Genomic DNA, 17435 nt, shown 5'->3' with positions numbered 1-17435 from the left:
TACAGTCTAAGGACTACTGGATTCTAAAAAGTACTTAATTTTTCTGTAGGAAATCGCCAGTATATCTTGTGTGGGACCATCAGAGACAATTTGTGTTCCATTTCAAAGCCCACTTACGACTTTTGCTTTACCCTCTAACACTATTTACTTTCTTGAATCGAAGGAAACACAAGCACATTTGAGAGGGGATTTGCACTGATATCAGCAATTGACTTCAGAAAATGCTCTGAAAGCTACTTTCAGAGCATTTTCTTTCTCTCAGGAAAGGGTGCGAGTATTGTCGATTTCTTCATGTGTAGCAGAGGTTGGCACTGACTGCAAACCACTAAAACTCTTACTTTAAAGCAAAAGCCTACTTGAAATAGTAACTGTTAGACCATTATTTAATAGTGCAACAATCCAGTTGATACTTTTCTGTAGCACCATCCACATTAAGCCAACAGACACTTACTCAGGATCATGGTCCTGAATTTCACCAATGGTGAAAATTGGTAAGATGCGCTGGTAAAGAATAAACGTATTTTCAGAGATCAGCTGTCAATTTCATGTCAAAAAGCCACTGTCATTTGAAAAACACCAGCAAGAATTAAAACAATAAAAATGGAAATAAAGTAAGCACTGGGTTTTGCTCCACATGTTCTCAGTAACGTGAAATTTAAAACACAGTTTTCAGATGACATCACTTAAATATCAGCCTTTAAATATACTATCAATGATTTATCTAAATTCCAATGGGTAGAGAAGAAACTAGGACAACAGTCCCCCAACTGTTGGCACAGAGAGTACTTGTGACTTTCTACTTTGCTCACCCCCAATCCCCACCAGCCCATTGTTAAGGGAAATTTTAAAAAAATATTCTCATTGATAATGGATATACTATTCTAGCAGCCCAGAACTCTTCAGATGTTTTATTTTATGTAGTCTTAGAAGTTGCATACAGAAATACTTCAGGCACTCGGACAGTGAGCACGAAAGCACCCCATACAGGAAGAATATCAGAGTTTAAGCAGAATACTTACTCTGTGCCGCTTTCAACCATTTGTGTTAGGAGGGAAATGCCATCTAGGTTTATAAATTCTTGGGCAAACGTAACATCCCGTGAGTAGTTGGCTAAGTCTTTCAGTGCTTCTAACTTTGCATCCATGCTAGAAGACTGGATCCTCTCATGGAGCTGCTGCGCATTTTGAGCCTGAGAGAAACAAAACATATGAAACAAAAACAACAAAAAAGCTTTTGTTACAATGGCAATAATGAATAAAATGTTAGTACAAGCAGGAACAATGGCCATGTTTAATATTAATGATACTTAACACTTGCGTGCTCAGAAATGATTAAGTAGCTCACATACAAATTACTTTTGTAAAAGTATATTACTCATGTTTTAGTCCATTATTACCTATAATTATTTGGATTGTTGCAGAGTCATAAGCTGAGCAATGGATAGATATCCCATTGTCTCAGGCAAAATGTAAGCATTACAAAAGACAGCCTTTGGTTTTAAGAGCTTATGTGTCATATCAATAAAAGTAGAAATGAAAATAAAATAAATTGCATCAGACAGTCTCAGTATAATAATGGCAGCACTTTTTTTCCTGTCAACGCTTACTCAGTTTATGCACTTCTCATGACCTTTAATGACGAAGACCATATACTGTCCTAATCAGGTTATATCAGTAGAGACCAACTTCAGGCCTTCTGCTCCTTCCTCCCTCTCTTCCTTTTGTTCACAATCAGTTCAAACACTCACATACTCTCTTACAAGGAGCATAGGAATAATTAATTCCCACATAATACTATGATATTATCACTCATACATCTTTATGCAAGTTCAATATCCACATATATTAGGCTATCCTGCCCATTAATGCTTCAAATACCGGATGAGACAGTGAAATCCAAAATGAACACCGATGATAAAAAGCTAAAAGGATATTTAAATAATGCATATTAAATTGTCTCTCTTTAGCCATACAAATACTTTAAAATACATCTCACGTTTTCAATTTGATGCTTTCACTTACCTGAACACAATACCCAAAAGCTTCAGTTAATAGCTAGCTAGCCAATACTTTTCTTAGAAAAATAATCCTCCTTGCTATATACAGATACTTGCAAAATTCAATTTCCTAAAATTCACTTCTTAGCTGCACCAAATGAGAGGTAAATGAGAGGCTGTGTGTCATTAGGAAACCAAATTAATGGTAAATTCTGCTGAGAGTTATTTTCTCTGAGATTATGCTTATTCTTTCTCAGCTGGAGAAGAAAAATAGAAGAAAAGGCTGTGCTGACAGACAATTCCTTTTCTGTAATGAATATACTCTTCACAGAGATGGTCATCTCTGCAGACCAAGATTCTGAGATAGTAGACGTTTTTAGTGCAAGTGAACATTTAAACAGGGAACACAGGAAAAAACACCACCATGTTGTTACAGATACAGCTTATCATCTACATAACTGATTGCTTCACAAACATTAATAAATTAAATGTCCCAATACCCTCCAAGATCAGCTAGGTTTGTTACTTTCCATTTTTACAAAGAAAAAACAAATGCATGGTCTCCAATCAGCTTTTGGCCAGAACCTACATGGTGAGGAGCAAATAGGGACAAAGTATCTTCTAGTTAGTATGACTGTGGTTAACATTCTCAGTTAAGGCAGCATTGAAAAGAAACAGAGTATTTTTAGTCTTGAGCTTTTCTATGCCTTAACTATTGAGTGCTGCAGCCATAGCAGTTACATTATCTACAAAAAGGCAGAATCCTGTGTTCCAAAAGGTCTTTCTGCCACCCTAAGTTACCTACTCTATCAATAGGTTTGAGTTGTAATGGGGAAACAATGGCTTATACAGTCTCTCTGTAATGACAATGTCTGCCCAAATGGTACTAAAAGAATATTCTCTCAAACTTAAGCAGCTGGTAGGCTAAATCATTTGCCAAAGCCTATGGAAGAAATAAAAATAGATCCCACTAACTTCCAGCTTCCAGGATAACCACAGAATACTTCCTCCAACCCTTTCCCTTCATCAGAGAGGGTGAAGGAAGTTTTGCTAAAGTGCTCTTGTATAATCAGCTACAAAAATTCAGAGCAACCGCTATTATTACCTGAACCAGAAGTTCAACAGCCAACTCCTACCTCACCAAATGACCTCCACTATTGAGCTGTTTCTACTCTAGACTCCCCACTATAACAACTCAGGAAGACTCGGAGATGCAAAGCATCCTCAAAACATTACTCTTTCTCAGAATACACACTACATCTGAATTCCTACTGAACTCAGAAAATAAACACTTCGGAAAATCTTCAATACCACCATGGCTGCTGCATTCCCCTGACTTTGGAAACAGTTGCTCAAATTTAACCTCAAGCTCATTGAGATCCATGCACATGCCTTCTTCCACCTGCCGTGGTTCTGGCAAGTTACCACCCCTACTATCTGCCTACTGAAGGATACAGTTCTTCCAGCTTTCCATGGGAAGCAGGTCCTCTGAAAGCTCCCAGACTCAGTGAAAATGAAACAAACAGGAAAGATGAACAAAACACCTGGTTCAGTGTGACTCAGCAGCTCTCCTGAGCTGCTCACCCAGTAAGTCTGAGTGAGCAGAACTTGGGCAGCAGAGCTGCGGCCAAACAGATGAGGACTGTAATCACCTGTGTAGCACAGTAGCAAGCAAGAAAGAACATGTAAGTAGGGCCAGAACACCCTCCTCCAAACCCCGTCACATCACAGCTACAACTGCTGTGTGAACAACGCATCTTCACACACATTAACAACAGATTGTTAATGGTCAAGTTCACCCTTCCTCTTGAGGAGAGATTCCTGCCCCCAGCATAAACATCTGGGGCTGGTGAACTCTGCTACCATCCCAGTTAGACTTCCGTTACACACAAACCAGTGCCAAGCATGGAAAGAGCTAACCCTACCTCTCACCAAAACTGAGAACACCAGTACAGGGATGTGCATTAACATCTTACCTACACTGCAGAACAGCAGTATGAGCAGGACCAACCTATCGACAGAGGTACATTAATCCTGTTTCCTCTGAAGTCAGCGAGAGCTTTGAAATTCACCACACTAAAACCAAAATACAATCTTAGATCAGAGACAGCTTGGTCCCCTCTACAGAGCACAAAAATCTATAAAGCAATGTCTCTCTGATACAAAAGAGCTTCAGCCCTGTTTTAAGCACATAAAAGAGAGCTTACTAACATAGGCTTTATCTGACTATGCCAACGCTAATACCCCATCAGCAAAGTTTCTACACAGCTGTACTTTTCTTACATTACACAAGTTTTGCAAGACGTTGCATCCAATAAACCTTGCTCCTACTATTGGAAGAGAAAAGAACCGATAATGGCAGAGCAGATCTTGATTAAAGGGGTAAACAAATATTTATCTCAGCAAGAGTGCTGGCACGTGTCTCACTGGAAACATGGCCAAAAGTAATGTTGGCTGCTGTCATCACAAGTGCCTGATGGGTGAAAATATTGCTTCAGTGAATACCATGCAATTCTCACAAGCCTCCTAGTTCTTGTTGCCATAGCACTCATACGTGCTTATGGAATGTACAGCTCGCTTATGACTGCATTAAAAAAATGAAACCCAGATGAAATATGCTCTGAGTGCTTACCAGGGAGCTATTTTAATGATTTACAATCCATCAGTGGATGGACAGACAGCACAGCTCATTAAAGCAACAGTAGAGCTAGCTGCCATGTCTCTGCTCTTATTGAAATATCATTCAGGTAAGAATAAATAAAAATATAACATCTGCCCAACTGAGAACCGCTATGAGGGAATTAACAGAAACACGGCTGTTCAAGTAAAAGAAAGACAGCATTAACTGCTCTCCTGTTTAGAAAGGAAGACAGGAAGCCTGTAAAACCTGTGCTGTTGAAGCCCCAGCATTTCAAAAGGCTGTCAAGAGGCATAAGCTGCATGTCTAGTCTTAAATGACTTGCTCCAAGGACAGCCAGAAAGGTTGCCCTTAGGGAGTAGCAGTGCTTAAAAGGAGCCGCTTGATGAGATTGTCAGCTTAAAAAGAAAACTAATGACCTAAATCCAAGATGTGACTTGCTTAGAGACTCAAATAGCCATTTGGAGGTTAGGAATCCAAAGATCATCCTAACAAGGGATTCTACTGATCAAATTATCATTTCTTTGCCACCAAATACTTTGTGCAAACTTTGAAAGCAACTTATTACCCAGATGTACACAGGGTTTCTGTACAGAATACAAAATACAGGGAGTCAGGGCAGGAGGGAGGACACAGATTCCAAGTGCAACCACTATCAAACATTAATGTGCTATGGAAGAAACTTGGACCATTGATTTAAATTGCTCTTCTGCCATTATGCAATCAGTTTTCTTCTTTATCCTTTACAAAAAGGACATAAAATAAAATATGAGTATTTTGGTCTTCCCTGTAGATAAGTTAGTCATATTATGCAACTTTCTGCTAGAAAAAGGGCATAGAGACCACCAGTAACTACCAAATACAGTTTTGTACTAACTAAACAGGTGCATTTCTGTGGTTTGATTTAAATCACTGTGTTGAAACATTGTGGTGGGTTAAATTGCTGCCTTCTCCTGGCTTGTTACCGCCACTTCACCTACAACTGCATATATACGTCAGGAAGCAATGGAGGAGTGGATATGTTACATAATCATCATTATACACCAACCGGATTCAACAGACCCAGCACAGCTGACTAGCGTCTGATGCCAGGTAAGCAATGAGATTACATTTTAATTAGTAAAGACATTAATTGTTAACATTTTTACATTAATACCGAAGCACAACTTCTACACCTAAAGCCCTGTACAAATGTAATACACAGAGCAGTCCTACATTATCACTATACACAATTAAGGAGGTGGAAACAGAGGAACAGGGAAATGGTCATGTCTAGAGCCGCATACTAAATCAATGACAGAAGCATTACAGATGCATAGCCATATGTATTATGTAAATATGCCTAAAATAAGTTTATGCAATCAGTAGCCACTTATGAATGTTTGAGAAGCAGTTTTTCCTCTTGCTGCATTCGAAACAATTCTTTTTGCTTACTGTTCAAAATGTGTCTTTGGAAAGCTGAAAACATGAGATTAAACCTTTATCTATAAGCAAACAAAAACCAACTCTACTTCCCAAATCTTCCTCTGGTACGATGAGCAGACAAATATAAAAGTGGCTCATTGACTTCCACAGTCAGTGCTCCTGGTATAGGGTTCAATAATAACTAATTCACCATTACATGATAAATTTAATCACAATCATAGGCTAGACCTGCAAATATTTATGCATTTACTGAACTTCAAGAACATTAAGTCAGTTGAGCACACATTAAACCAATTGAAGATCAAAGGTTTTAGACCAGATCCCCAAAGTTTTACTCAAAGATAGAGGATTCAGATGCATCAAGTAGAACTAGGTTAAAAAAACCTACACTTCCTTGTCTGTACAGATCACAAAAAAACCACGTTGCTCACATCTGTAAAAGCATTCAGGGAAAACACCATGATGACTATTAATGAACACCCCTATTTACACGATTACTCATGCTAGAAATGCTAATATAGCTGCCTACAAACAACTTACAGGTTTGAGAAGTCAACCAATCTCCAACCAGGGGATCAAAGAAAAACATGCAACAAAAGCAAATGATCAGGCACCATAAATACCACATTAGAAAAGGCTACCCATTGACTCAAAGTTTAAGGTAATACTGTTCATGAGAAAGCCATGTTTAAGTGCCCAAGGAGCTACATTCAAATAAACAGTGAGTGCTCAAATAATCAGTTCTGTTTGAAAACCATTAAATTTAAAAAAAAAAAAGGCCAGTTCCTTCAGTTTAATTTTCCCAGTATTTTAGCACCCTTTCGAAATGATTAGTCACTTGAATGAGGATTTGCAGGATCCGATCGAAGGTATCCTGCAGTTGCACACACTAAAAGGTTGGACTCTGCTTGCTGCATTGCAGGACACAACTGTCCTTTTGGAGCAGTCTCACGCCCGGGACCAATTACAGCTCATTTATTTATACACCTACCCACCATCCACTGGAATATGGCTATCACAAAACAGACAATAGCAATCTGGCATTTCAACTGTCACATATGTTCAAATACAAAGAAGTGTTGCATAAGAAACTTTTGATGAGTCCCTTCAGAAATGCAAATGGACAAAGGGGGAAAACAGGTCACGGAAAACTGCAAAACCACAGAATAGCACAAAGAATTGTTAAGAAAGATGATAGGAGAGGTTAAAAATAAATAAGAAAGATGATATAGGAACAAAGATAATATGAGAGAAATTCAATCTGTACCCAAGTTACCTAGGAAACAGAGTGTCTATGTGGTGAGTGGTTTATAGAGGAAAAAAATAGCATTGTTTAGAAAAAACAGCCTTTCAGAGAATCGCACAAACTTAGCAAACAGACCTACGGAAACAAAGAGGCAGTTTAAATTCCCACCAGGCCTAACGACTGGCGTTTGCAAAGTTTTAACTCAAAAGAAGTTTAAAATAGACACGTTGTAAATCTCTGAAGGCAAGCATTTATAATGGCTTTAGCAGCACACCATAACTGCAGTTTTGCCCTTCCAATATTAACAATGATTTTCAGAAAAAGGTCCCTATATACACATAGAAAATAATCTAAATTTGAGATCAAAAAAGAGAAAGCATTTAACATCTAGATTTGGGGAGTTAGATTTCAAATCCTAATTTTAAAAAAGCCAACCCAAAAATGCTGGTTTACTACTTCTAGATAAAACTACCTTTTTTCCCTCCTTCCTTTTAATCTTTAATAGTACCTGCTCTGGGTACATGAGCAATACACAATTTGAGGCTAATGACAACAGAACTCAGAATGATCGTATCTCATCCTTCTCACCCAATTTTCAATGACTCATGACATGCAACTGTGAATAGGCATAGCCAGACTACTGGCTGTCATGGTAATAAGTTGCATGAAAATTAAGAACTAGAAAAGCATTTTAAGTTCATGCAGCCTTCAGAACTGGTCAAAACGATTCCTCTCACCTCTTTGAGGAAAAAAAGTTTCCTCAAAAGGCTTGTGAAGTTCAGGACAGGTTTTTTTTTTCCCCACAATAGCCAGGAAATAGGCAGCTCAGGCCTCTCTGAAACTACATGGACACATCCCAGACACTAGATAATCTGTACGTGGCTCCTCTCACTTTCTCTCAATCTTCCTCTCCTTCTTTTCTAATTCCTCCACTTCTTCAAAAGGTATTTTTGGTATGATTTTCTGGGGGAAGGGGGAGATAGTTTCAGACAGATGTAGGACAGAGAAAAAAAAGGGGGGGAAAAGTTTCAGAACCTTAATATTTTCACAGGATGAGAAAAACCTTTCCCACCCAGCTCTAGTAGCTAGGAAAGCATCTTCCCTGTTTTCCAGTATATCATGTAGCCTGTTCTTCACATTATCTCTTCCAACTACCATTGTTCTCATATAGAATTTCAGAGGGAAATTGGAAACAGATGGCCTGTTAGTTTTTCAGGGTAAACGACAAGTGTTGTGTGGGTCACCAGTCTAAAAACCACACTTGGAAGCCTTTAATCTGTCTATTTTAGGTACCTCTATGATGACCACTTCAACAGTACCTTAAAAGCAAATATACTACTGTAGGGTGGGAACATGCAGAATTTCATTTTATGTCTATTTAAAGAATACAAGTACTCTCTAATCTAGCAAAAAACAATCCAGTCCTTTGAAACCTCCTTCCAAGCTACCTCTCCGATTCTGGGAAAAAGTTAACAAACTTTTTTAAAATGTCAGAAAATTTGAAAATAAGCACTGGTTCAGGGATAAATACCATTACTGAAGACTAGAAAGTAGACTGGCCTTCTACCTTATAACAGGATGGCTGAGTCACTCATAACTGCAGGCCAGTGCTAGAGTGGTCCATAACTTGGTAGGTAACAGGTAATACCTCAGTATCCTAAGGACCCCTCTTCTTGGCTGACTGACCTTAAGGCAAATCACCAAAGAAACAGAACAAGCAGACGAGAGTCTTATGCAAAGCCTCACTTTCCGGCCCATAGGTATTAGCAGGAAGTGTTATAAATCCAAAATTTGTCTTTTGTGTTTGTAGGCCACGTTTCCAATTGCACAAGTGATCATCAAGACAGACAGACAGCCATTTCCACAGATCAGTCACAGCACAGCCTCTCTTCAGTTCTGCATGGTGCAACTGGTTGTGGATTTTGAGACAGCGAAGGATGCCATGAGTCAGCTCATGCTGCCACTCCATGCTGTGGTTACACACAAGAATGACGCAGTGTGTTTGGACCACGTCGGTTCTTGATGAACCACAGATGTTGTTTTGATTTCGTGAGATACCAAGTCTGGGCAGTAGATAGCCCTTTTTCAGTGGAGTGGATATTTGTTCTTAAGAAATCCCAAAGTTTAGGAGAAGCTGGTGCTGGGGCTGTCTGTTTCTGAGGAAGTTCCACCAAATGGGGTTTACTCCACTAGCAAGTGGTTTCCCCATGTACAAGGCTGTTCTGGTGACATATGGCAAGAGACTCTGGCGTCACATAGACTCTGACAGAGCCATGGTCTTAAACTGTTGTTTATTCTTATGACTGTAAAGCTCTGTATATAACGACCACTGAAAAAGATGATGAAGGATAATGGAAATCTCTTGTGTTTGCCCAGCTGGCTGCTGCTTAGAAGTGCTTTCTGTCAAGAAGCTACACTCCTGTAGATTAATATTGCAGTCACTTATTAAAAAACTTGAGGCATGTATATGTTTCCATATTGGCTTTTTCAATTTCCATTTACACACAAACGTGCGTACAAATTCAGTCACCTCCTGAGTCCAGTATAAACCATCATCAGGTTAAGCAGGCTGGGGAGGAGTTGAAACGCACATGATGCCTGGAGAACCTGGGAAGTTAGTAACCACATACACTTCTCTGTTTCTTTACTTTGAGCCTAGGCCCTACTAGCTGAAAAGTGATCCATCCAAAAATGTATCTATAATTTCTGCGTGGCTTCTAGATAGAAGTTTTCACATTTTACGGCAGTAACTGACCCCACTCTTAACAGGTTCAACAGAAGCTGGAAGTTAAACCACCACAGCTCTGTCTTGCCTGTTCAAAAGAGCTGCAATACAGGGTGGCAGAATTTGTCCCTAAGAATACTTAGAATCTGCAGAAGCTAGAACACCACCATGAAGAGGTAAATTGTTTTAATGGCACACTACGTTTGTCAGCAAGGAAATGCGATTGCTGCTGCCTTAGACATACATCTTCTGGGACTAACAGTGGCTTTCAGCATGTGGCAACAGTACTGCCCAACTCAGCAGGAAAACAGGCCATTACAAGGCAACCAGCAACTCTGCTGTGCTTTTTGAGGAGCTGGCAAGGAGGTGGTTATGAAAAAAAAAACCCAAAACGAAAACAGTAAAATCTCAACATTACAGTTGTTGCTCACTCAATCGAAACCCAGAGAGCAGGACAGCTCTGACCTGAGCTGCCCAGCAGAGCTCTCCAAGATTCAACTCGCAGTCTTTCCTCTTGGCTCTGAGCTCTGGGGCAGAAAAGGAGCACTTGAGTAAGGCTGCAATGCCAGCAGGGAAGCAGAGGTATCTTGGATGTGAAAGCTGTTCCCAGTGGGAGAGAAGCGAGACATAAAAAAAAACCCCAGTTGTGCCAACCCTATCACCAAATGCCACTCAGAGATACCATCCCTGCCCCCATACCTCAAAAAAAAAAAGAGAACACCACATACAGTCATCTTGTGACCACATGATCATCCTCCTTTGCAGGGGGATTGTGGTATACAGTGTGGCTAAAGCTTAAAAATACATACATCAGTTCACAATGATTTACTAATCAAATCTTCACTTTGAAGGGAGAGAAGAACAGAACAGTAACTCACTGGAGATGTTGTTAATCGAAGAATCGCTCCATTTTTTATTTCATTACGATTCTGAAAGAGAAAAATACAAAGTTTTATTTAAGACTCACACAAAAAGATGAAGCATGCCTTGAGCAGAATGCCACACTAAACCAGCAACAGTACTTTCCCCTGTCTGCATGCAAAAGCTTCCCTCTTTCGTATATGAGCTAACATCTATACAGTATTTTCGCCACTGAGACATACTAACATTATCTTCAAGAAATAGGTGGCTGTTCACATAATATTTAACAAATCTGAACCCTTTCAAGAATGACTTCATGTTTTTCAAAGTTTAGCTTCCACTGGCAACTTCTAAATATTTCTTTGAAATATACTGTCCATGGTGTCTGGCTCTGGCATTGTGCTACATAGTTGAGGAGTTCGTAAGTTTGCTGAAACCTGTCATTAAACATCTGCAGGATTTAAAATTTATCCCACTGGCTCTCCATTTTCTATAACAAGAACATGCTGACTTAAACCACTGGAACCAACCCGTTGAGCTCTGCCACCACGACTTTGCATTCTCCTTCAAAGTAAAAAAAGCATCGCTGTTAGTGGTAAGTAAAGTTCAAACATGCTGTAAGTCATTCTCCTTACCCAGCTGGCAGAAAGAGGCAGCATTAAACATTTTCTTTTGGTTAAGCTCACATAACATGTTCAATTAAACTAAAGCTATGGGTAGATGAAAAAGCTGCCATGGTGTAAGCTACGGTGTACACTTACAGTATCCTCACAACTTTGTGGTCAATGCCCATGTGCATGGTCTTCCCCTGTGGTAAGCATAACAGAGCCTGCCCCTCTTTCAACAAGCTACCTCATGTTCACCAGAGGTTAAGAGAATACAGTACCTAGCACAATGAACATACTAACAGGTACTGACTGTGCACAGCACAATGCACAGCCACAACTTCATTCGTGGTTCAATCACTTGTTCATCAGCCATTACCCTAATTCTTCAAAGGAATCAGAGGAATCCCTAACAGTTTGAGAGATAAGAGCTAGTTTTGTTCTAAAGACCATATTGCAGGCTTTCTGCAGACTGGTGTTTAGCTAAAAAAAATGAAGGTGTATTTCTTCCCAGGCAATTTTTCCCAAATTAATTTCATCCTTCTTGCTCCCATTCTGATACATCTCAAATCCAAAATGCTAAAAACAGGATAAATCTTGCCTGAAACCAGGTCAAGTAGTCCCAAAATAAAACTCTAGTACATTGTCTCTTTCTTGGTACCCAAGTCCTCTGTGGGATTGGTTCTAACTATATGCAAGATCATCCTCCACCCACAAACACTTCTTCACTCTAACTGAAATAATTGAAGTGCCAGACAACACAGGGGGTACAAGGGAGAAGCTTTTTTACAGCATCTTTGCTTACATATGCATATAACTCATCTCAGTCCTTAGCAGTCTCCTCCTGCCAGAATAGCCCCAGGGAGGCCAGCCAGGCTATACTTAAGAGAGGGGCAAAACAGGGTGAGCTGCTAAGTACAGGGTGACTTCCCACAGCATTAACGAAGTGCCAGATTTTCTCCTCTCGTAGTAAAACAGCACCAGACCCAGCTACGTCTCATCATGTCTAAGGAATCTGTATGAAGTGGCAATAGTGCATTTGTGTGGTTTAATCTAAATCAGTGTTGAAACAAACTCACTTTGCAAACAGTTGTGGTGGCTTAAACTGTTACTACCTCCTGGATTTGTGGAACTGAATAAAAGTAATTACTTTAGGACAGACAGTCAGCATAGGCTAAATCTACCTCCATCAACAGCTTAGGCTAAGGCACTGGACCTCAGCTGCGTTAGGCCAAAGTACATGCATGCACGCAGGGTTCCATCAGCTTTACTTGGAATGTAGCAAATCCCAGCATGCAACAATATTAAAAACACTTAGGGAATCAGACGACACTTAAACAACTTAAACTGTACTCATCACATTCAGAAGAGAAAGTTCACTGATATCCTTATGAAAATACTGGAGCTAAGTAAATAGACTGCTCTTAAACATAAGTAAGAGCACCCACACAGGCTTTTTTTTTTCAGCAGCATAACTTTAAGCTCAAAGTTTCTCATGTTTCCTGCTCTAATTAATACGAACTACCAAATCAGATGTACAAATTAGGTCATGGTTTAACAAGTTAAGTCACTTCATCTGGGCCACAATAAGCATCTCTGCAAACACTCTTAGTCCATTGCAAACATGAGGTACGGGCTTTGTGTGAGAAGGCTACACTATGGTCTGAGAAGGTCCAAGGAGTTTGCTCAACTGCAGAGTACTACTGCAAGGCAGGGTGCCTCCCTCATCACCCTCCTGCCTGTGTGCTCCCTCTTCTACCTCGCACCAGCTCTGACACTGGACAGACCTGTTTGAAGGGTCAATTGCATGATCTCACTAACCTGGCAGAAAGCAGCCCTGGCACAAAAGAGAGGAGAGTTTTCTGTCAGGTTAATAAACAGAAACAAGCTGTGCAAGGGTTGAGCACCAGTGCTAACCCAGAAAAGATGGTGGAACCCCATCTTTGGGAGCAGGGAAGGGGTGGGGAAAAAGAGAACAGGGGAAGCATGAGGAGGAATTATACCTTCCCTTATTGGGAGCAGCAAGCTGTCAACCACAGCCCGAATTACATTACTTTGCAGCTGCTTAAGGCTGAAACCATTCTCCACAGTTTGTTCAGTTACAGTAGTTTTGTCACAAGCTGAAACTCTAACCCATAAAAAGTTGGGCTTAACCTGATATACTCTCTACTGTGTCATTCATGCAGGTTAAAAAATAAACTTCTAATTACATAATGACACTTATAGATTGAATCTACAACCAATGTAGCAAGTGAAAAATACACTTTCTCTATAGTCAGAGGAATTTAAAAAACAAGTGGGAAAAGGGAAGCTGATAACCTGGTTGAAGTTCAGATACCACATATGGATAAACAAGAGAAGTACTATTCTCCAGAGTGACCGTATGTCAACAGGTTATATATAAAATAGCAGAGGAAAAACAACACAGAGTACATAAAAGCATCACTGAAAGTTTTGTTTGGGGTCTGTTTATTTATCAAGCCAGGTCTGAAACACCAAAGCTTTCAGACTCAAAGTTGCAATGCCTGTCAGAGCCCACAGCACATGAAGCACAAAGACCTTTCTCTCATCACGCCCGGCTCAGCACAAAGTGCATAAGTCTGCCCCAGACTGTAAATTCAATCACTGCTATCACAAGAGATAGAGAGGTCATCTTCAACTCCTGATTTAGGCAAAGGCTTAAGGAAAACTGCCCATGCCTTCTCTCTGAAAGTATTCAAAGCATCATCTCTAACACAGTAGGCTAGCCAAAACTTGAAAAAGGTTAGCTGTTCCCCAATCAAAAATCCAATTTTGTTTATCCATTCTAAATAATGACTTAAGCACCTACCAAGAAACAGCGTGTAAGTGTACAATTAAGCCAAGAGGATTTCCTACATTAACTGTGGGATGCAGTAGTCGGCATGCCAGTTAATTTCAATTGCAACATTTACACACAGTTAATCTGCTTAGTATTAGGGACAGCATCCTGTGGATTTCTTTTCCAGGATAACAGAACATCATTCCAACACAGCAGCCCAGCTTTGGCAATTGTACTCATAAGCACCACTGTTATTCAGGACAGGGCACACCACCACCAAAAACCTCTTCCAAGACATTTCTGATCTGTTTCTCAAGCGTACATCAGGTTCGTAGACATGGTTCATGTATTAGGGAAGCTTATTCCTGGGCAGAGAGGGAAATAGTGAAAAAGCACTATCCAAAATGCCCCTAAAAAAACTCCGTAACAAGAAAATAGACTTGTTATAAATGTTACCTAGGACTAAGACAGAAGTTGTATTATGGATACAAATAAGCCCCATTTGCAACATTATATATCGCAAGAGTCTACACTCACTAGATTATTTTGTTCTAATTGAGCAGGTAGTATTTGCAAGCATCATACTGCTGCGCAACACTTTCCAAGCCAAGTTTTCAATCAGACAGACAAGTACTATCGTGAAAACACATAAACAACAAAACACAGCAGGAAGTAGAGGATACCCAGACAGTTTGCCTTGTGGTCACGTCTTAGGGCCCTCTGACTTCCAACTCTACCAGCTGGAGCAACATGAACCTACATTATCCGCCACCAGATTCTGTTCCTTTTCGAAGCTCTGCCTTTACTGTACCACAGGCTACTTTGCCCAAAACACATGCAGAAGACTTGCATAGACTTGCATCTAAAAAGCAGGCCTCAAGCAATAACAGAGCACCAAAACATGGAGAGGGATGAAGGTATATGAATTCACTTTCAAAAAATCCTGTCAAAACAGTCAAGCCATTTATGCAGAGCTTTACTGGAGACGCACTTCGGAAAACTTACCAAGAAAAATTAAAGTTTATTTTGCCATGTATTTGTCTTATCATTTTAATAATCTGTTATACACAGCAAAATGCCTCAAGATTCAGCTCACTGTAACTGGTTGGAATGGAATGTTTTCTTAACATATTTGAGGAAGACCTAGAAGCATTGGTTCCCATGGTTATAGCTCGCTCAGCGCTATTCTTTAACCTTGACCAAACAGCTTCCTTCAGACTTCTCTAACTGGGCTAAAGAATAACAGCCAAGAAATCTAAAATTCTTCACGTGCTTATATCATTAAGTAATAGATTCTTCCCTATTTCCATACTACTATTATTTTATTACACCTTCCTCCAAATTGACACAACAACAAAAAAACTAGAGCTATGAAATACCCTTTAAGTTACTGACTCCATACCATTTTCACGAAGATGAGTTTGGGCAAGTACTAAATAAGGACAAAATGATGCATAATAGAGTTCATTTCTAAGTCAACAACTCAGGAAAGAGAAGCAAAGTCCTTGTTGGCAGATCTCCCTTAAAGCACTGATTCAATGTGCTACAGCAGGCAGCAAAGACTGGGTGTCACCAGAAGCGGTACTGTGAACTAGACACAGGGCATCATTTTGCCGCAACACAGGAACTTCATGCACCCATATGCAGGGCACTGTGTGCAGTTCTGATCTTCACATCTTAAGAAGGACACAGTAGCGTCAGGGAAAATACAGAAAAAGGCAAGTGAAATGCTCAATGGGATTGAGCAGCTGCCTCACAAGGCAAGGTCTCCTCAGTTTGGAGGGACAAAGGCCTGAGGAGGGAAAGGAGTGGACAAGCTGAATGCAGAACTGTTGTTACCAAATCCTGCAGTATGAGAACTAGGAGGTAACTTGATGAAAGCAGTAAGGGATCAGTTTAAAGCAGATGAAGAATGTACCTCTTCATTCAGCAGGCAGTGAACTTCTTGAGCTTGCTGTCACAAGAGGTTGTGAAAGCAGGCAGTATCAGCAGGTTCAAGAAGAGATGAAAGAATTTCATGACCCTTATACGGATACTAAATGAACTAAGTGTAAATGTAGCCTCCAACACCTGAAGTACCACAAATGTGAATGCTGACTTGGTATGAAATTTCTTCAGTTCATTTTTAGTCACCAAAAACTTCAGTAAGATGAGAGTTAAGAGACATGGAGAATTATCAACATTGTACTACTTGGCATGACAGGACTGTACTGTTTTAGAAGAAATACTGAGACAATTAATCTTGTGATAAAATTCCTTTTCTGGGAAGCTGCTGGAAACAGGGAGAATGTCCTCTAGTTTTTCACATCAGAATTTGATGATAGCATTTTCCTTAAAAAAATTAAGTGTTGGTAGTTTGGCTGATATTTCTAAAAGGAGAAAGTTTTCTGCATGCTGTTTATCTACCCTCATCCAAGGATTACAGAAGCTAGTAAAGAAACCAAGTTACACCAGTGGTGCAGTTTCAGGGTGTACCTAATCCAGTTCAACTCTACAGCCCACTGGAGGCACAATTCTGCACACATCCTTCTAGGTGTGGGCTCCAAACACTTTCCTTACATCAGATCTACCACCATGCAGCAGCACAGTCAACAACCTAACCTTAAAAAAGTTACCTCTTCCTCTCCCCTTCATTCACAAAAAGGAGGGAAAAAAAAAAAAATCCAGAGTTTTCTTCTGTCAGATCCATGACTTGAACCAACTCACCTTCCAGCAGTACAGTCACTAGGATGCTAGAGAAGTAAAGGGAATGAAGCAAGAGAGGGGAAAAACATAGCTCAACTACTTTTTTCTCCAGCAACCCACAGTTATACCAGCTTGAATGCCACTGAAACCACATCCTAAGAAAAAGTCCATACTTTGCATGATTTACTCATCTTCAGGTGAAGTGATCTACAAGGACAACGTTATCAGGTATCACATGCTCTGCAGAGCAGCAGGGGTATTACACTGTGGGCAGACATCCTTCTGACACATTAAAAGAAGTTACACACAAGTTATTTTTAACCTGGATCAGTTCCCCAATTCAAGCAACCACACAGACAGTTGCACCAGTAACACAGAAGGGGTGGGCAGATAACAAGCAGCCCCATCGTCCTCTATTAAGTTGAAACATAAGAGCTGCACCCTGCAAAATAAA

The 17435-nt window shown here is 40.0% G+C and overlaps 1 protein-coding gene across 5 annotated transcripts in view; it reads right to left on the bottom strand.

Annotated features, from left to right (window-relative positions):
• The window catches only part of ELMO1 (engulfment and cell motility 1), a 312440-nt gene that overhangs the window by 225349 nt on the left and 69656 nt on the right, over positions 1–17435 (bottom strand). For all 5 annotated transcript variants that reach the window (XM_075493469.1, XM_075493466.1, XM_075493468.1 and 2 more), the window contains 2 exons: positions 10909–10959; positions 1020–1189 (listed from right to left, as the gene is read on the bottom strand). In XM_075493469.1, the coding sequence (XP_075349584.1) occupies positions 1020–1189; positions 10909–10959 (221 nt within the window). The remainder of the gene's footprint in view (positions 1–1019; positions 1190–10908; positions 10960–17435) is intronic.

Source organism: Mycteria americana, chromosome 2 (genome assembly GCF_035582795.1).
Source record: "Mycteria americana isolate JAX WOST 10 ecotype Jacksonville Zoo and Gardens chromosome 2, USCA_MyAme_1.0, whole genome shotgun sequence".
NCBI lineage: Eukaryota > Metazoa > Chordata > Aves > Ciconiiformes > Ciconiidae > Mycteria > Mycteria americana.
The sequence above is the reverse complement of the archived record's forward strand: the minus strand, read 5'-3'. Positions and strand labels throughout refer to the sequence as shown.